Raw genomic sequence first — 20,602 nt, forward strand, 5'->3', positions numbered from 1 at the left:
TCTATCTCTCTTTCCTCCTTTAAGACGCTGCTTAAAACCTCCCTCTTTGACCGAGCGTTTGGTCATCTGCCCCAATAGCTCCTTATGTGGCTCAGCGTCAAACTGCGTTGGGTGCCGCTCTTGTGAAGCGCCTTGGGCCCTTTTACTATGTTAAAGGCGCTACATAAATACAAGCTGTTGTTGCTTTTCTCTTTTCTTAAAACTGAAACTATTGAACGAATACTTGTCAAGCTCTTGTTTTGACCTGTGCTTTGGCCTGGACTTTTCCTGGCATAACCTGTGCAGCACGAGATGTTATGGAAAGGAAAATGAGGCAGAGAGACACTCCACCAAAACCTACCCCAAAAAATATGGTCAACAGAATTTCTCCGACCCACATAACTGATCCAATCCCACCGCATTTAAATGGCCTTCCTCTCCAAGATCGAACTGAATGGTGGAGCAGGCCAGAGGGGCCGAATGGCCTCTTCCTGTCCCTCATGTCCTGATGAAACTTCAGTAACGGTGCTTGCTGGCAAGTAATTTCTGATAGCTGGATAGCACCACCTGGTGCAGGTTATTGGTACTACAGCCACTGCAACATTCCCATTTAAAACCGGGTATGCTGGAGACAGCCCAACATCTGACAATGATCAGGGTCTGGGCACTTCTCTGGGAACACGCTGAGGGATTGTGAAGGTTGTGTGAAGTGTTTGCAGTGAGTTGTTCTGTTGCTGTCTCTGTATTGACTCGAACTTCACCTCCAGTTGGAATAAAGTTCATTGCCTGCCCTTGTTACACACCCCTCCCCCATTCCCATCAAAGGCCCGCCCCTTGACATTCAGTTTCAGTTTCACAGGAACCTCTTGCAGCTGCCGAACCCTCACAGAAACATCCCAAGTTCAGGAGTTGGTGTTTCAAACACATTCTGAACCTGAAGAGAAACAGAGATTGTAGGCAGTGAAGGAACTACACAATGTAAGTACCTCCAATACAACCCCTGTCTCGCTGGTCGGGCCAGCCACAGGTCTCTGAGGGTTGAATGTCTGTGTCTGCAAGTTATACCCAGCAGGGAAGGTGAACAGCCTGGGTCTCTTTTCCCTTGGAGAGAGAGGCTGAGGGGTGACCTGATAGAGGTCTTTAAAATTATGAAAAGTTTCGATAGAGTAAATACACAGAGAGGGTTTCCACTTGTGGGGAGGAGCAAAACTAGAGGCCATCAGTATAAAATAGTCACCAAGAAATCCCTCGGAATTCCCAAGAAACTTTTTACCCAGAGAGTGGGGAGAATGTGGAACTCACCACCGCAGGGAGTGGTTGGAGCAATTAGTATCGATACATTTAAGGAGAGGCTAGATAAACATGAGCGGAAGGGAATAGAGGGTTATGCTGATAGTTAGAGGGGAAAGACGGGAGGAGGCTCGAGAGGACCATAAACGCCAGCATGGACTGATTGGGCCGAATGTCCTGTTTCTGTGCTGTATATCCTGTGTAATGAATTAGTTTAATAACTGGTGCCATCACAATTCTGAAGCCCAGACCCAGTGAAAGTGGTGTTCAGTATCTGAAGTGGGACACAGAGTGGGGGCAGGGTACAAGGTGTCATCATTGGGCCTTTTGCAAACTGACCCTTTCAATCTGCAGCCATTTAAAGCTGAGGAGGAGTGGGACATACTTTGCACCCAAGATATTAATACTCAGTGAGGCAGTAAAGGAGCATTTTATTAATGCAGGTTGCTTTATCTTGCAGTAAAATAATCTCATGTACTGGGTCACTGAGCTGGAACAGAAGTGGATCCAGGTCCCCGGGGAGGGGAGGGTCCGGATCGCCGAGGAGGTGAGGGGAGGTTCCGGGGTCCCCGAGGAGGGGGAGGGTCTGGAGTCCCCGAGGAGGGGGAGGGTCCGGGGTCCCCGAGGAGGGGGAGGGTCTGGGGTCCCCGAGGAGCGAGGGTCCGGGGTCAGATGTTCATTGGTGCGGTAGGATTGTTGGTTAAAGATCGAAGGAGATCCTTGCAGCGCTGCCTTCCTGCTCCGAATGTACACACTGGGGATACATTTTGTAGCAGCACCAGGAAAGGTCAATGAGCACAGAGGACAGGCACTCAGGGCTGGCTCAAGGGCCATTCCTCATTATTCCTCTTCAATATTATAGTCCAGACAAAATCCTTCGAAAACTCTGTACCCTCTCTAGTGCAAACACATCTTTCCTGTAATGTGGTGACCTGAACTGCAAACAGTGCTCCAGCTGTGGCCTAAATAGTGTTCAAGCATAACCGCCCTGCTCTTGTATTCTATGCCTCGGTTATAAAGGCAAATATTCCATATGCCTTCTTAACCACCTTATCTACCTTGCCTGCTACCTTCAGGGATCTATGGACATGCACGCCAAGGTCCCTTTGTACCTCCACACTTCTCAGTGTCCTACCACAGTGTATTCCCTTGCCTTGTTAGCCCTCCCTAAAAATCTACCACACTGACCCAGTCTGGCCGACACGTGACTCCAGACCCACAGCAATGTGGTTGACTCTTAAACTGCTTCTGAAATGGCCGAGCGAGCCACACAGTCATATAATGCGCGGTCCCGGCCTACAAGACCATCAGCAGGCCGGGGCCATTAGAGGGAGTAACGTGCGGCGGCATGCCACTGCAGGGAGCAGCGCGTGCTGCTGCAGGAGAGCGATGGCTGACTGCAGTGCAGGCAGGGACAACAGGAGCAGCGCGGTCGAGGCGAAGGAGCGGCAAGAGATCATAAAGGGACGTGATCGGGGCCCAGAAGAGGCGAGAGTTCGGGACTCGGGGGTAGCACGGGGCCAGCCCACACTGCAATATGTGTGCGCACTAGGTCCGTGCAGCAGAGTAGGTTTCTAGTTGTCCTGGTTAATCCTTGCCACTGGACCAAGACCAAGCTCTGTCAAGCCCATGTGGTGGCTGGGGTGCAACAGCCACCACACATTAAAAAAATCCACGCACAGGCATCTTCCACCCTTCAGGATGTAGTTCGGGACCTGGAATATCATGCAAACACCGGTGAACTCATCCCTTTTCGGCGTGGAAGTAAGTCATCCTCGTTTCGAGGGACTGCCTACGATGATAGCCCTTGCCAAATGCATTACCTCACACTTCTCCGGATTGAATCCATTTGTCACTGTTCTGCCCATCTGACCAGTTCATTGATATCTTCTTACAGTCTACAGCTTTCTTCTTCATTATCAACCACACAGCCGACTTTGGTATCATCTGCAAACTTCTTAATCCTACTCCCTACATTCAAGTGTAAATCATTGATATATAACCACAAAAACCAAGGGACACAGGAAATAAGAAATAGGAGCAGGAGTAGGCCCTCCGGCCCCTCGAGCCTGCTCTGCCATTCAATAAGATCATGGCTGATCTGATCATGGACTCAGTACCACTTGCCTGCCTGCTCCCCATAACCCTTTACTGCCTTATCAAAAATCTGTCTCTCTCCGCCTTAAATATATTCAATGACCCAGCCTCCACAGCTCTCTGGGGCAGAGAATTCCATAGATTTACAACCCTCCGAACACAAATTACTTTTCATCTCAGTTTTAAAAGGGCGGCCCCTTATTCTGAGATTATGTCCCCGAGTTTTAGTTTCCCCAATGAGTGAAAATATCCTTTCTGCATCCACCTTGTCGAGCCCACTCATTACCTTATATGTTTCGATAAGTTCACCTCTCATTCTTCTGAACTCCAATGAACAGAGGGCCAACCTACTCAACCTATTTTCAACCTAGTGAACCTTCTCTGAACAGACTCCAATGCAAGGATATCCTTCCTTAAATACAGAGACCAAAACTATGCGCAGTACTCCAGGTGTGGCCTTACCAATACCCTGTACAGTTGTAGCAGGACTTCTCTGCTTTTATACTCTATCCCCCTTGCAATAAAGGCCAACGTCCCATTTACCTTCCTGATTACTTGCTGTACCTGCATGCTAACCCTTTGTGTTTCATGCACAAGGACCCCAGCTCCCTCTGTACTGCAACACTTTGCAATTTTTCTCCATTTAAATTGTAATTTGCTTTTCTATTTTTTCTGCCAACGTGGATGACCTCACATTTTCCCACATTATATGCCATCTGCAAGTTTATTGACCACTCATTTATCCTGTCTATATCCCTCTGCAGATTTTTCATGTCCTCCTCACAATTTGCTTTCCCACCTATCTTTATCATCAGCAAACTTGGCTACATTATACTTGGTCCCTTCATCCAAGTCATTAATACAGGTTGTAAATAGTTGAGGACCCAGCACCGATCCCTGCGGCACCCCACTAGTCACTATTTTCCAACCGGAAAATGACCCATTCATCCTGACTCTCTTGTTTACTGTTCGTTAGCCAATCCTCCAGCCATGCTAACATATTATCCCCAACCCCGTCAACTTTTATCTTGTACAGTAACCTTTTATGTGGCACCTTATAGAATACCTTTGGGACCTAGTACTGAGCCCTGTGGAAACCAACTGGAAACAGTCTGCCAGTCACAACAACACCCATCAAACAATACACACTGCTTCCTGCCTCTGAGCCAATTTTGGATCCAACAGATCACTTTGCCCTGGATCCCATGGGCTTTTACTTTTGTGACCTGTCTGCCATGTGGGCAGCAGGGTGCCTAATACGACAGACGATGCTCATGTTGCCTGGAAGGAGGCTGAGCCATAAACCTTTAGCACCACGAGTTGCTGAGTGAGTTTATTACCTGGCGAATCATGGAATGGGACAGCCCAATTTACAGAAGTGTAGGACCCTTATTTAAATATGTTAATGAGGTTTTTAAACAATTAAGGCATGCTCTGAACACCTACAGGGGAACCCAATCCAATCAGATTGAGAGCACAGACACCCTGTGCTGGGTGTAGATTTCTCAGTGCTTTTGATTTGGAGACTTTCAAACATGGGAATGGGTTTCTGTGTTTGTCCAATACTCAAGAGAATGCTGAGAATGACGTGAATAGCACATTTAGTGAGTTGGTCTCACCGCAGGTCAAGGGTACACAGCCAGATAGGGAATGGAAGACCAGCAGGAAAAGCAGTGCAAGGAAGGTAGTGCAGGGATCCCCTGCGGTCATCCCCCTGCAAAACAGATACACCGCTTTGGGTACTGTTGAGGGGGATGACTCATCAGGGGAGGGCAGCAGCAGCCAGGATGATGGCACCTGTGGGTGGCGCTGCTGCACAGGAGGGCAGGAAAAAGAATGGGAGAGCTGTAGTGATGGGGAATTCAATTGTAAGGGTAATAGATAGGCGTTTCTGCGGCCGCATCCGAGACTCCAGGATGGTATGTTGACTCCCTGGTGCAAGGGTCAAGGATGTCTTGGAGCGGGTGTAGGACATTCTGAAAAGGGAGGGTGAACAGCCAGCTGTCGTGGTGAACATAGGTACCAACGATATAGGTAAAAAACGGGATGACGTCTTCCGAGATGAATTTAGGGAACTAGGAGCTAAATTAAAAAGTAGGACCTCAAAAATAGTAATCTCAGGATTGCTACCAGTGTGACGTGCTAGTCAGAGTAGGAATCACAGGATAGCTCAGATGAATACGTGACTTGAGCAGTGGTGCAGAAGGGAGGGATTCAAATTCCTGGGGCATTGGAACTGGTTCTGGGGGAGGTGGAACCAGTAAAACTGGACGGTCAGCACCTGGGCAGGACCAGAACCAATGTCCTAGGGGGAGTGTTTGCTAGTGCTGTTGGGGATGAGTTAAACTAATATGGCAAGGGGATGGGAACCTATGTAGGGAGGCATAGGGAAACAAGAGGGAGACAGAGGCAAAAGATAGAAAGGAGAATAGTAAAATTGGAAGGCAGAGAATCCCAAGGCATAAAACAAAAAGGGCCACATTACAGCAAAATTCTCAAAGGGCAAGGTGTGTTAAAAAGACATACCTGAAGGCTCTGTGCCTCAATGCGAGGAGCATTCGGAAAAGGTGGACGAATTAACTGCGCAGATAGCAGTTAATGGATATGATGTAATTGACATCACAGAGACATGCCTCCAGGGTGACCAAGGCTGGGAACTCAACATCCAGGGGTATTCAACATTTAGGAAGAGAGGAAAAGGAGGCGGGTGGCATTGCTGGTTAAAGAGGAAATTAATGCATTAGTAAGGAAAGACATTAGCTTGGATGAACTGGAATCGGTATGGGTGGAGCTGCGGAATACCAAAGGGCAGAAAACGCTGGTGGGAGTTGTGTACAGGCCACCAAACAGTAGTAGTGAGGTTGGGGACAGCATCAAACAAGAAATAAGGGATGTGTGCAATAAAGGTACAGCAGTTATCATGGGCGACTTTAATTTACATATAGATTGGGCTAACCAAACTGGTAGCAATGTGGTGGAGGAGGATTTCCTGGACTGTATTAGGGATGGTTTTCTTGACCAATATGTCAAGGAACCAACTGGAGACCTGGCCATCCTAGACTGGGTGATGTGTAATGAAAGGGACTAATTAGCAATCTTGTTGTGCGAGGCCCCTTGGGGAAGGGTGACAATAATATGGTAGAATTCTTTATAAAGATGGAGAGTGACACAGTTAATTCAGAAACCAGGGTCCTAAACTTAAGGAAAGCTAACTTCGACGGTATGAGACGCGAATTGGCTAGAATAGACTGGCAAATGATACATAAAAGGTGGACGGTGGATAGGCAATGGCAAACATTGAAAGATCACGTGGATGAACTTCAACAGTTGTACATCCCTGTCTGGAGTAAAAATAAAACGGGGAAGGTGGCTCAACTGTGGCTAACAAGGGAAACTAGGGAGAGTGTTAAATCCAAGGAAGAGGCATATAAATCCATATAAATTGGCCAGAAATAGCAGTAAACCTGAGGACTGGGAGAAATTTAGAATTCAGCAGAGGAGGACAAAGGGTTTAATTAGGAGGGGAAAATAGAGGACGAGAGGAAGCTTGCTGGGAACATAAAAACTGACTGCAAAACCTTCTATAGATATGTGAAGAGAAAAAGATTAGTGAAGGCAAATGGAAGTTCCTTGCAGTCGGACTCAGGTGAATTAATAATGGGGAACAAAGAAATGGCAGACCAATTGATCAAATATTTTGGTTCTGTCTTCACAAAGGAAGACACAAATGACCTTCCGGATGTACTAGGGGACCGAGGGTCTAGTGAGAAGGAGGAACTGAAGGATATCTTTATGAGGTGGGAAATTGTGTTGGGGAAATTGATGGGATTGAAGGCCGATAAATCCCGGGGCCTGATTATCTGCATCCCAGAGTACTTAAGGAGGTGGCCCTAGAAATAGTGGATGCATTGGTGATCATTTTCCAACAGTCTATCGACTCTGGATCAGTTCCTATGGACTGGAGGGTAGGAAATGTAACACCACTTTTTAAAACAGGAGGGAGAGAGAAAACGGGTAATTATAGACTGGTTAGCCTGACATCAGTGGTGGGGAAAATGTTGGAATCAATTATTAAGGACGAAATAGCAGCGCATTTAGAAAGCAGTGACAGCATCGGTCCAAGTCAGCATAAATTTGTGAAAGGGAAATCATGCTTGACAAATCGTCTGGAATTTTTTGAGGATGTAACCAGTGGATGTGGTGTATTTGGACTTTCAAAAGGCCTTTGACAAGGTCGCACATGAGCGATTAGTGTGCAAAATCAGAGCACATGGCATTGGGGGTAATGTACTGATGTGGATAGAGAACTGATTGGCAGACAGGAAGCAGAGAGTTGGGATAAACGGGCCCTTTTCAGAATGGGAGGCAGTGACTAGTGGGGTGCAGCTGGGCTCAGTGCTGGGACCCCAGCTCTTTACAATATACATTAATGAGTTAAATGCAGGAACTGAGTGTAATATCTCCAAGTTTGCAGATGACACTAAACTGGGTGGCGGTGTGAGCTGTGAGGAGGACGCTAAGAGGCTGCAGGGTGACTTGGACAGGTTAGGTGAGTGGGCAAATACATGGCAGATGCAGTATAATGTGGATAAATGTGAGGTTATCCACTTTGGGGGCAAAAACACGAAGGCAGACTATTATCTGAATGGCGGCAGATTAGGAAAAGTGGCGGTGCAATGAGACCTGGGTGTCATTGTTCATCAGTCATTGAAAGTTGGCAAGCAGGTACAGCAGGTGGTGAAGAAGGCAAATGGTATGTTGGCCTTCATATCTAGGAGATTTGCGTATAGGAGCAGGGAGGTCTTACTGCAGTTGTATAGGGCCTTGGTGAGGCCTCACCTGGAATATTGTGTTCAGTTTTGGTGCCCTAATCTGAGGAAGAACATTCTTGCTATTGAGGGAGTGCAGCGAAGGTTCACCAGGCTGATACCCGGGATGGCTGGACTGACATATGAGGAGAGACTGGATCAACTGGGCCTTTATTCACTGGAGTTTAGAAGGATGAGGGGATCTCATAGAAACATATAAGATTCTGAGAGGACTGGATAGGTTAGATGCGGGAAGAATGTTCCCGATGTTGGGGAAGTCCAGAACCAGAGAACACAGTCTTAGGATAAGGGGTAGGTAATTTAGGACTGAGATGAAGAGAAACTTCTTCACTCAGAGAGTTGTTAACTTGTGGAATTCCCTACTGCAGAGAATTGTTGATGCCAGTTCATTGGATATATTCAAAAGTGAGTTAGCTATGGCCCTTATGGCTAAAGGTATCACGGGGTATGGAGAGAAAGCAGGAAAGGGATACTGAGGAAATGATCAGCCATGATCTTATTGAATTGTGGTGCAGGCTCGAAGGGCCGAATGGCCTACTCCTGCAACTATTTTCTATGTTTCTATGTTTCTTCCATATCCACTCTACTAGTTACATCCTCAAAAAATTCTAGAAGATTTGTCAAGCATGATTTCCCTTTCATAAATCCATGCTGACTTGGGTCCTGTGACTGCTTTCCAAATGTGCTGCTATTATATCTTTAAAAATTGATTCCAGCATTTTTCCCACTACCGATGTCAGGCTAACCGGTCTATAATTCCCTGTTTTCTCTCTCCCTCCTTTTTTAAAAAGTGGGGTTACATTAGCTACCCTCCAATCCATAGGAACTGATCCAGAGTCCATGGAATGTTGGAAAATGACCACCAATGCATCTACTATTTCTAGGGCCACTTCCTTAAGTACTCTGGGATGCAGATTGTAAGGGTCCTGCGGATTTACTGGCCTTCAATCCCATCAATTTCCCTAACACCATTTACTGACTATTAAAGATATCCCTCAGTTCCTCCTTCTCACGAGACCCTCGGTCCCCTAATATTTTCGGGAGGTTATTTGTGTCTTCCTTAGTGAAGACAGAACCAAAGTATTTGTTCAATTAGTCTGCCATTTCCTTGTTCCCCATTATTAATTCATCTGATTCTGACTGCAAGTGACCTACATTAGTCGTCACTAATCTTTTTCTCTTCACATATCTTCAGAAGCTTTTGCAGTCAGTTTTTATGTTCCCTGCAAGCTTATTCTCATACTTTATTTTCCTCTTCCTAATTAAACCCTTAGTCCTCCTCTGCTGAATTCTAAATTTCTCCCAGTCCTCAGGTTTGCTGCTTTTTCTGGCCAATTTATATGCCTCTTCCTTGGATTTAACACTCTCCCTAATTTCCCTTGTTAGCCACGGTTGAGCCACCTTCCCCGTTTTATTTTTACGCCAGACAGGGATGTACAATTGTTGTTGTTCATCCATGTGATCTTTAAATGTCTGCTATTGCCTATCTATCGTCAATCCTTTAAGTATCATTCGCCAGTCTATCCTAGCCAATTCACGTCTCATACCATGGAAGTTACCTTTCTTTAAGTTCAGGACCCTAGTCTCTGAATTAAATGTGTCACTCTTCATCTTAATGAAGAATTCTACCATATTATGGTCGCTGTTCCCCAAGGGAACAGATTGCTAATTAATCCTCTCTCATGACACAAGACCCAGTCTTGGATGGCCTGCTCTCTACTTGGTTCCTCGACATAGTTTGGTTCGCCCAATCTATATGTAGACTATAGATTGTACCTTTATTGCACGCATCCCTAATTTCCTATTTGATGCCATCCCCAACTGCACTACTACTGTTTGCTGGTCTGTACACAAATCCCACTCACGCTTTCTGCCCTTTGGTGTTGCGCAGCTCGACCCATATAGATTCCACATCATCCAAGCCAATGTCCTTCCTTACTATTGCATTAATCTCCTCTTTCACCAGCAACACTACCCCACCTCCTTTTCCTTTCTGTCTGTCCTTCCTGAATATTGAATTATCCTGGATGTTGAGTTCCCAGCTTTGGTTACCCTAAAGCCATGTCTCCGTAATCCCAATTACATCATATCCGTTAACAGCTATCTGCGCAGTTAATTCATTACAAATGCTCCTCGCATTGAGACTCAGAGCCTTCAGGCTTGTTTTTTAACACTCTTTGTCCTTTTAGAATTATGTTGTAATGTGGACCTTTTTGATTTTATGCCCTTGATTTCTCTGCCCGCCACTCTTACTTTTCGCTTCTGCCCCCTTTTTACTTCCCTCTGCTTCCCTGCATAGATTCCCATCCCCCTGCCATATTAGTTTAAGCCCTTCCCAACAGCACGAGCAAACACTCCACCTAGAACATTGGTTCCGGTCCTGCCCAGGTGCATACTGTCTGGTTTGTACTGGTCCCACCTCTCCTAGAACCGGTTCCAATATCCCAGCAATTTGAATCACTCCCCCATGCACCATTACTCAAGGCACATATTCATCTGAACAATCCTGCTATTCCTACTCTGATTAACACGTGGCACTGGTAGCAATCCTGAGATTACTACCTTTGAGGTCCTACTTTTTAATTTAACTCCTAAATTCAGCTTGGAGGACCTCATCCCATTTTTTACCTAGATCATTGGTACCTTTATGCACCACGACAGCTGGCTGTTCACCCTCCCCCTCCAGAATGCCCTTCAGCCGCTCAGAGACATCCTTGACCCTTGCACCAGGGAGGCAACATACCATCCTGGAGTCTCGTTTGTGGCCGCAGAAATGCCTAACTATTCCCCTTGCAATAGAATCCCCTTTACTGTAGCTCTCCGACTCTTTTTCCTGTCCTTCTGTGCAGCAGAGTCGCCCCTGGTGCCATGAACTTGGCTGCTGCTGCCTTCCCCTGATAAGCCACCTCCCTCAACAGTATCCAAAATGGTGTATCTGTTTTGGAGGGAGGTGACCACAGGAGACCCTGCACTACCTTCCTTCCCTTGCTCTTCCTAACGGTCACCCATTCACTATCTGCCTGTATAACCTTTACCTGCGGTGTGACTAGCTCACTAAATGTGCTGTCCACGACATCCTCAGCATTGCGGGTGCTCCGGAGTGAGTCCATGTGCAGCTCCAGTGCCGCAATGTGGTCTAACAGGAGCTGCAGCTGGACACACATAGTAGCCAGGGACACTGGAAGTGTCCCTGACTTCCCACATAGCACAAGAGGAGCATGACATTGGTCTGGGCTCTCTTGTCATGACTTAACCCTTAGATTAACTTAATTTGGCAACAATGCCAAAGGTTTCCTACTGATATGGAAAAAAAAGAAAAAGAAAAAATACTCGCCAATCACTTACCCATTTGACTGTGACATCACACTTCAATTTATTTTTACTTCTATTTTGCTTTCTGACTCTGCACCAGCTCGCTGCTCCTGACAGCTCCTCCTCCGAATGCCGCTGGCCTTGTATCGGCCTTGAGCCTCCTGCTCCCGCATTATCGGTTCCTACTCGTCTACAAAAACTGCTCATTATTGCAGGATCATTCTGGATTGCAAAAATAACCCCCACTCCTATTTTCTACTGCTGTCTCCTTAAACCCCTCTCCCCTATCTCCACCACACTCACCTCCAACAACAAGTGTGAGGAGCTCATGGACTTCTTTGTCTCAAAGATTAAGAACATCCGATCAACTGCCTCTGCGAGTTCCCTTCCTTCCCCGAGCCCACCGGACCAAACTTCATCTGAGGCTCCCACCTGCCCTCGTCCTAAACTCCCATCTTTCTCTAGTTTCTCTTTGCTCTCTGCTCTGGATCTCTCCAAGCTCATCTTGTCCATAACACCTACTTCCTGCTCCCTTGAATCTATTAATAGAAACATAGAAAATAGGTGCAGGAGTAGGCCATTCGACCCTTCTAGCCTGCACCACCATTCAATGAGTTCATGGCTGAACATGCAACCTCAGTACCCTCTTCCCGCTTTCTCGCCATACCCCTTGATCCCCCGAGTAGTAATTATTCCCACTAAACTGCTGACCTCCCAACTTCTCTTTTGTCTCCCATGTTAGCCGACATTGTTAACGGTTCTCTCTCCTCAGGTACTGTTCCCCTCTCCTTCAAACCTGCTGTCATCACCCGTTTCCTCAAAAATAAACAACATTTGACCCCACTTTGCACGCTAGCTATCGCCCCATCGCTAAACTCCTTCCTGTCCAAAGTACTTGAACGTGTTGTTGCCTCCCAAATCTGTGACCATCTTTCCATGAATTCAATGTTTGAATCCCTTCAATCTGGTTTCCGCCCCTGCCACAGTACTAAAACGGCTCTCATCAAAGTCACAAATGACATCCTTTGTGACTGTGACAAAGGTAAACTATCCCTCCTCGTCCTTCTGGACCTGTCTGCAGCCTTTGACACAGTTGACCACTCCATCCTCCTCCAACGCCTCTCCACCAATGTCCAGCTGGGTGGGACTGCACTCGCCTGGTTCCAGTCTTACCTATCTAATCGTAGCCAGAAAATCTCATACAATGGCTTCCCTTCCCACCCTCGCATCATTACCTCTGGTGTTCACCAAGGATCTGTCTTTGGTCCCCTCCTATTTCTCATCTCCATGTTCCTCCTTGGCTATATTATCCGAAAGTCTGTTTCCAAATGAACGCTGATGACACCCAGCTCTACCACTTCTCTCGACCCCTGCCTGGTATTTAAATTGTCAGATTGCTTGTCCGATATCCAGTACTTGATGAGCAGAAATTTTCTCTAATTAAATATTGGGAAGACCATAGCCATTATCTTTGGTCCTCGCCACAAACTGCATTTCCTAACCACTGACTCCATCCTTCTCCCTCGCATCAAGCTGAGGGTGAACAAGACTGTTTGCAACGTTGGTGTCATATTTGAACCTAAAATGAGTTTCCAGCCACATATCTGCAGCATAACAAAAACCGCCTGTTTTCACCTCCGTAACATTGCCCGCCTCAGCCCCTACCTCAGCTCTTCTGCTGCTGAAACACTCATTTATGATTGTTAGCTCCAGACTTGACTAGTCCGACTCACTCCTGGCTGGCCTCCCATACTCTACACGATGTAAACTTGAGGTCATCCAAAACTGACCAGCCCGTGTCCTAACTTGCACCAAGTCACAATTACCCATCGCTTCCGTGCTTTCTGACCTACATTGGCTCCCGATTAAACAACGCCTCAATTTCAAAATTCTCATCCTTGTTTACAAATTACTCCATGGCTTTGCCCTTCCCTATTCTGTAATCTTTGTCAACCTCACAACCCCCCCAAGATGTCTGTGCTCCTCAAATTCTGCCCTCCTGAACATTCCTCATTATATCTGCTCAACACTCCAGCCTGCTCCAACATTCAATAAGATCATGGCTGATCATTGACCTCAACTCCACTTTCCCGCCCGATCTCCATATCCCCCGATTGCCCTAGACTCCAAAAATCCATCCATCTCGGCCTTGAAAATATTCACAGACTCAGCATCCACAGCCCTCTAGGGCAGAGAATTCCAAAGATTCACAACCCTCAGTGAAGCAATTCCTCCTTACCTCTGTCCTAAATGGCCTACCCCTTATCCTGAGACTGTGCCCCCTAGTTCTAGACACTCCTGCCCGGGGGAAACAACCACTCAGCATCTACCCAGTCAATCCCCTTCAGAATCTTGTATGTTTCAATGAGATCACCTCTCATTCTTCTAAACTCCAGAGACTATAGACCCATTCTAAAAATATCTCCTCATAAGACAGCCCTCTCATCCCAGGAATCAATCTGGTGACCCCCCCATTGTACCGCCTCCAAGGCAACTATATCCTTCGTTAGATAAGGAGACCCAAACAGTGCACATTCCTGATGTGTAACATTTGTGCATTGATGTTTTTTTCAGAGATCAAATGGTCCAGTCTACACTCTCCAAGTTCTTCACTGCTGAGGAGAGCAGGAACCTGCGATCTATGTATAGCGCTGGTGATTTGGAAGCAGTGATTCTTCAGATAAAGAGGAGGTCAGGCAATTTAGACAACATGCAGCTGAACATCGCAGTGATGGGTGATGTGGGCTCGGGGAAATCCACCTTCATCAATGCTATGAGAGGTCTTCGGAGTGAAGATGAGGGAGCTGCTCCAACTGGGAATGAAGAAACCGGGATGGAGCCAACCAGATATCCCTATCGAGCTCTGTCTAATGTTCATCTCTGGGATCTTCCCGGAACAAATTCCTTTGGTTTTGAAATCAATAATTACCTAAAGAAGGTGAAGTTTGAAAGCTATGACTTTTTCATCGTTGTGTCCCAGTCACGATTCAGAGAGAATGACGCAGAGCTTGCCAAAAGGATTCAAGAACAGGGCAAGGAGTTGTACTATGTGCGGTCCAAGATAGACAATGATGCCCATGCACTGAGCATGCAAGGTGTTGACTTTAGTGAAGGGCGGAGGACAATCCTCAGGGACTGTGTCAGCAACTTCCAAAGTGTTGGAGTTACACCACCAGCCATTTTTCTGATCTCTAGTTTTGACCTGGACAAATATGACTTTCCTGACTTAAAGTCCAGCCTCGTCATTAATCTCCACAGTATAAAATCAAATGCTTTCTCGCTCTCACTCCCAAAGATTATGCTGGAAATTATAGAAGCCAAAATAAGGATGTTGAAGAAGAGAGTCTGGCTGATGGCTGTTCTCGCTGGAGCACTGGGTGCAGTGCCAGTGCCAATGCCAGGGTTGTCTTCCATTACAGGCTTTGTGTTGACAGTTGCTGGGCTGATCTACCTCCAGAAACAGGTGGGACTCAATGACAAGTTTCTGCAAAGCCTGGCCAGCAAAGTCAGTAAGCCCACTTCAGTTCTGAAAATGGAAATGAATCATCGAGTGCCAAGCAAGATACCACCAGTAATTCCCAGGGTGCTGTTGGGTATCACCATCGTCACTTGCATGATAGCTGGGGTCAATTACAGCTTCAATCCGGTGACCCTCTCTATCTTTGGGGCAGTGTCGTCCTTTGCTTTTACTTACAAGTCACTGAAGGATTCACTGGAAGACCGTTCGGAAGCTGTACAACAGCTGATGAAGAGTGCACTTGGATCAGATTGACATGATCCCCTGTACACCAGGCCTGTCAACATTACTCCTCAGTTTGTAGAGACTGTAGTGATGTTTCATCTAGAATGTGACAGATTTACCTGCAGGGTGTCAAACTCATTCTCTATGGTGGGCCTGATCGGATATCCAGGCACAGTTATTGAAGTAGCAATAGATGAAGATAAACAATTGATACTTGCTCGCATTTAGATTTTATTTACTGTTTACTGCTGCTCCCTGATACCTGCAGCTCTCGAATCATTGCAGCAACATTTGGAGCAAATGACTGGGCTGAGGCCTGCCTTGGATAAAAGCACAAGGACCACTTGTCACTACAGAACTTAGTGCCCCAACCACTAACACTGGGAGTGATTCCACAGCCTCACAACGCTCTGTGTAAAGACATTTTGCTTGGTCACTGTTCTAAATATCTTACATTCTTGTATCTCTGGCTCCTCGTCTTGACCCTTCAACCCATGGAAGCAGTCTGCTTCTATCTACCCAACCCATCTTTCACCATTTTAAAACATTTCTATCATATCGCCCTGCAATATGTGTTGAATATGAGAAGGACGAGTCCCAACAGAAAGGGCACCAAGTCAGAATGGGCCCGAGACTGAGCCACCCACCTTTTGGACAGGAATATACCTGTCTTGTATGACTTCCTGTATTCCTAACCTGGCTGTCTCAGATAAACCACCGGCACATCATACTCTCTACAGCATACACCGTGTAAGCATTATTTCTGCATCCTGCTCACTGGGGAGGAAAACTGCAAGAGGGGAAAAGAGGAGCCCTTCCTTCACACAGCAATCTGTGTGCTCCACTCTGTAACTTCACTGTTCAAGTAAAATGTCTCCCTTCTAGCTGTTATCATGGTTTGTTTAGAGGACAGTTTGGCCCCCCTCTACCCTCGTTCTGAGTGACTATTGACAACGCAAACAACGTGCATCATCGGTAACATCACAATGACTTGACAACGCAACCAACCTGCATCATCGGTAACATCACAATGACTATTGACACCACTGCCCGATCCTACTTCACCAATGACAAGATGGCACCATGACATGTCCGGATGGAAGATGGTCACAGTGTAATGGATCCCTAGATTTGGTCTCTTAAGTTGTAAGGTTCTGTGAATGTTGGCTTAAAGTTGACCAAATCTAATTGACCAATATGCCTCACAAAAGGACATTGGGTACTGCTGCAGTCAAAAGGCAACTTGATCAGTTGCCAGTTAAAGAGCCACGTCTCGTCACCGCTGAACTGACCACTCGTTGGTGTTAGTACGTGGGTTTCTGTTGATGATCACTTGAGTTTTAAGTAATGTGATGGAGACGTTACCTCTCAGGGAGGGGTGGGTACCAGTCATTATAGACAGTGATGATCCGGTTTGTGAGGCCGAACAGTGGACACAAGGGTCTGCGCGCTAGTCCAGAAAAATGAAGGCTCTCTGGTTGTTAGCATATCCGAGGCAAGTTAAGAATGTTGCGTGTACGAAGATTAGGTTGCGAAAGGAGATAGAAGATAGGGACGGGAAAATTATCGAGAAGGAAGCGGTAATAAACTGACTTTTAAAGGAATTTAGAGGAAGAGAGAGAGAGAAGTAAGAAGGATTATAGGAAAGAAAGGAAAGCTGGAGAAACAGTTTGAGAAGGAAAAGGAGAGAAGGTGCAATAAAGAACAGTACCTCGAGAGTCAGTGTATTAATAATCAGAATCAGTGTGATATGTGGGCCATGAAGGAAGCAGATCAGAGGCATCGCACAGAACAGGCAGTAAGAGTTAATGAGGACCTGAAAGACACACATAGGGTTGCTCAGAAACAGTTTTCAGAAGAACGAGTGCTAAGGGGGATTTCACAGAGTACAAAAGGAAGAGTAAGGAGTTGGAGGATAATGTGTGTACACAAAGGGGCATTGTGCGTGCAATGTCCCCTCGGTCAGAAGGACAGGAAAATGGAGAGAGCGCTGAGGGATGTGATGAAGGTGAAGCGAAATTATACAAGGGACCAGAACATGGCTCACCAGAGGGAATTCGGACCCCGCCTATCGTTGCGATGCATCAAAAATGATGCCAGACGCCGGCTGATGGGGCGGATGTAGGAATCCTGGGGGCACTGGATAGAGAACTTGTGGAAAATGGCCAGTGATGTGAAAGGTTGGAGCAGGGGGAAGATCCCCAAAGGCGCTGCTTCGAGGTACAATAGCTGCCTTGAACAGCTTGGATGATGAGGAAAAGGTCTGTTGCTTTTAACTCTCAGTCCAGGAGTGTTCGGCAGCCTTCCGCAGCTGGAGGCAGTTATGAGGCTTCAAAGTGTGAATTGCTCAAGCATTGTGGGCTGGTAAAAGGGATCCTTTTATGGCCATAGCAGACATAGAGCAGGGCCCCAATGAATTCCTGGCAGATTTTACTGACAGACTTTGGCCCATCTATTCTGCGGCCATGGGAAGGGCAGTACGGTGGGTTCATTTAGAAGGGCAGCCGCACAACCATTGGTGACGCACCCGGATGTCCCACAGTCTGCCCCACCTACAGGCAGCTATGTCAGATTTTGATCCCGAAGTGGGGAAAATACGGAGGAAAGGGTTCTGAGGAAAATTACCATGAATTTTGAGACATGCCAAGCAGATAAAGAGAATACTGGGGTAATGATTTGGCCCACTGGGATATTGAGGTTCATCCTTGGATAAGGATTATCTCCCACGTTCTAGCCGTTGTTCAGTTGGTAATTGTGTTGTATCTGTTGATAACCTGCCGTGTTAACAGGCAACGCAGGCAACAGGAGTTTGCCAAGCTGTTGTAGAAGACACCGAAGAAAGAAGACAACGAAGACAAAGTGTAAGTGCTTGTGACCCAAAATTTGGTTGCAGTCACTTGAGGGTGGACGGTAAGATTGTGTGAAAGTTAGCTTAAAGTTGACCAAATTTCATTGACCAATATGCCTCACGTAAAACAATATAATTTGTGTTGAGCAAAAGTGCCTGTTAACTTGTGAGCTGTTTTGTGATTGCGATATTTCAAAAGCTGTGTTCGATGGCAGATGGGGACAGAACATCTGGTTGTTAGTGCATGGGGTACACTCGATAAACAAATCCCTTTTAACTGAGATGAAGTTCCAGATTATTATTTACATGGAGAAAAATTGCAATACAGCAGGACCTGGGGATACTTGTGCATGAAACACAAAAGGTTAGTATGCAGGTATAGCAAGTGATCAGGATGGCCAATGGAATCTTGGGCTTTATTGTAAAGGGGATGGAGTACAAAAGCGGGGAAGTCTTGCTACAGCTATATAAGATATTGGTGAGGCCTAACCTGAAATACTGCGTGCAGTTTTGGTTTCCATATTTACGAAAGGACATACTTGCTTTGGAGGCAGTTCAGAGAAGGTTCACAAGGTTGATTCCAGAGATGAGGGGGTTGACTTATGAGGAAAGGTTGAGTAGGTTGGGCCTCTACTCAATGAGAGGTGATCTTATCGAAACATATAAGATTATGAGGGGCCTTGAAAGGAGGATGCAGAGAGGATGTTCCCACTGATAGGGGAGATTAGAACTAGAGGGCATAATCTCAGAATAAGGGACTGCCCATTTAAAACTGAGATGAGAAGAAATTTCTTCTCTCAGAGGGTTGTGGATCTGTGGAATTTTCTGCCTCAGAGAGCTGTGGAAGCTGGGACATTGAATAAATTTAAGATAGAAATAGACAGTTTCTTAAACGATAAGGGAATAAAGGGTTATGGAGAGTGGGCAGGGAAGTGGACCCGAGTCCATGATCGGATCAGCCATGATCATATTAAATGGCGGAGCAGGCTTGAGGGGCTGCATGGCCTGCTCCTGCTCCTATTTCATATGTACATATACAGCGTCTCCAATGGTCAATATATGAGACATTTGGGGGCTAATGGAAGAACACATACCTTGGGAATTCTGCAAAAAAAATACAAGGTAACGATGCATGATGTGACCATATGGTTTATTGCTCTTCTGCAAACTATTATGAATAACTGAACAATGGGGGAATTTGATTGGAGGAACGCCCCTTGCAATCCCTGAATGATTAATTGGGAGAAGAGGGAAAAACCAACGTCGGCCATTACCCGTGCTGGATGAAACATGTACACACAAAGGGACTGCCCAGGTTTTTGGGGGTATAAAACAGTGCTACGAAAGGTCATTGAGTACTGCTTCAGTCGAAAGGCAACCTGGTCAGTTGCCCGTTAAAGAGCCACGTCTAGTCACCGCCGAACCGACCACTCGTTGGTGTCAGTACGTGTGAGTTTTTACTTATGATCACTTGAGTTTTAAGTAAAGGAATAGACCTGAGCCTGCTTATTGTTAAACCGGGATCACTGTGTGTAACAGTACTATTGGATGCTTACTTGTAATCTTTTGTTGAATTTAAGTAAAGAGAACTTATTCCAGAAACCTTTGCCTTGAGTTGTCCGTTCCACAGTGAACTCTATAAAGGGTTGGCCGGGGCGAGGTGTAATTCCGTGCGGCTCACACCGTGTGAGAGATCCCGGGATTGGGTGTCAGAGTGGAAGCTGTGTGTCCCCACCTGCTCAGCCCAGGCGGCTTCACTCACCGCTTGCTCATCTTTCTTCAGCTCTTTCTTTGTGCGGCCTTTGCCCCGTGGTCAATGCCACCGAAGCCCCTCTGCTCTCCCATTGCCTGCCCACCTTTGATGCTCAGATCTTCCCCTGCTGTAAAAGGTTGTTGAGCTGAAGGGCGGACGCTCGCAGGGCCCAGAGCCAACGGAAAGGGCACGAGCGGCGGGGAGCTGTGATTGGTGGATCAGCGAGCGAGGGGGGGGGGGTGCTATGATTGGAGGATCAGCGAGCGGGGGGAGCGGTGATTGGTGGATCAGCGAGCGGGGGGAGCTGTGATTGGAGGATCAGCGAGCGGTGGGAGCTGTGATTGGAGGATCAGCGAGCGTGGATAGCTGTGATTGGTGGATCAGCGAGCCTGGGAAGCTATGATTAGAAGATCAGCGAGCGTGGGGAGCTGTGATTAAAAGATCAGTGAGCGGGGGGCGCTGAGTTCGGTGGATCAGAGAGCAGGGGGGGGAGCTGTGATTGGAAGAGAAGCGGGCGGGAAAGAGCGTCTGTGGAAAGTTCCAGCGCTCCAGATTGATGTTTCGAGGCTGCGGGGAGCCCAGGGAAAGTTTCTCCCATCCGTCCGCCTCTGAGGGCACGTGTGGGGCCGGAGGGAGGGCCCGGATTGTGTGAGGCTGCATTTCACAGCAGCAAACCTCCGGGTAAAGGAGGCACTCAGGTAAAGGGGACACCCGGGGTATAGGGCACAACCGGGGTAAAGGGCACATTCGGG

The 20,602-nt window shown here is 46.8% G+C and overlaps 1 protein-coding gene and 1 pseudogene across 1 annotated transcript; one reads left to right on the forward strand and one right to left on the reverse strand.

Moving 5' to 3' along the window:
* LOC139265773 (interferon-inducible GTPase 5-like) overlaps nucleotides 1-20,050 on the reverse strand; it is a 50,870-nt pseudogene extending 30,820 nt beyond the window's left edge.
* LOC139265774 (interferon-inducible GTPase 5-like) lies at nucleotides 844-19,672 on the forward strand. Its single transcript, XM_070883167.1, has 2 exons — nucleotides 844-957; nucleotides 14,082-19,672. The coding sequence occupies exon 2, from the start codon at nucleotides 14,089-14,091 to the stop codon at nucleotides 15,277-15,279; it is 1,191 nt and encodes a 396-aa protein (XP_070739268.1). The 5' UTR covers nucleotides 844-957; nucleotides 14,082-14,088; the 3' UTR covers nucleotides 15,280-19,672.
* Nucleotides 20,051-20,602: the final 552 nt, after the last annotated feature.

This window comes from Pristiophorus japonicus, chromosome 6 (assembly GCF_044704955.1).
Source record: "Pristiophorus japonicus isolate sPriJap1 chromosome 6, sPriJap1.hap1, whole genome shotgun sequence".
Classification (NCBI taxonomy): Eukaryota; Metazoa; Chordata; class Chondrichthyes; family Pristiophoridae; genus Pristiophorus; species Pristiophorus japonicus.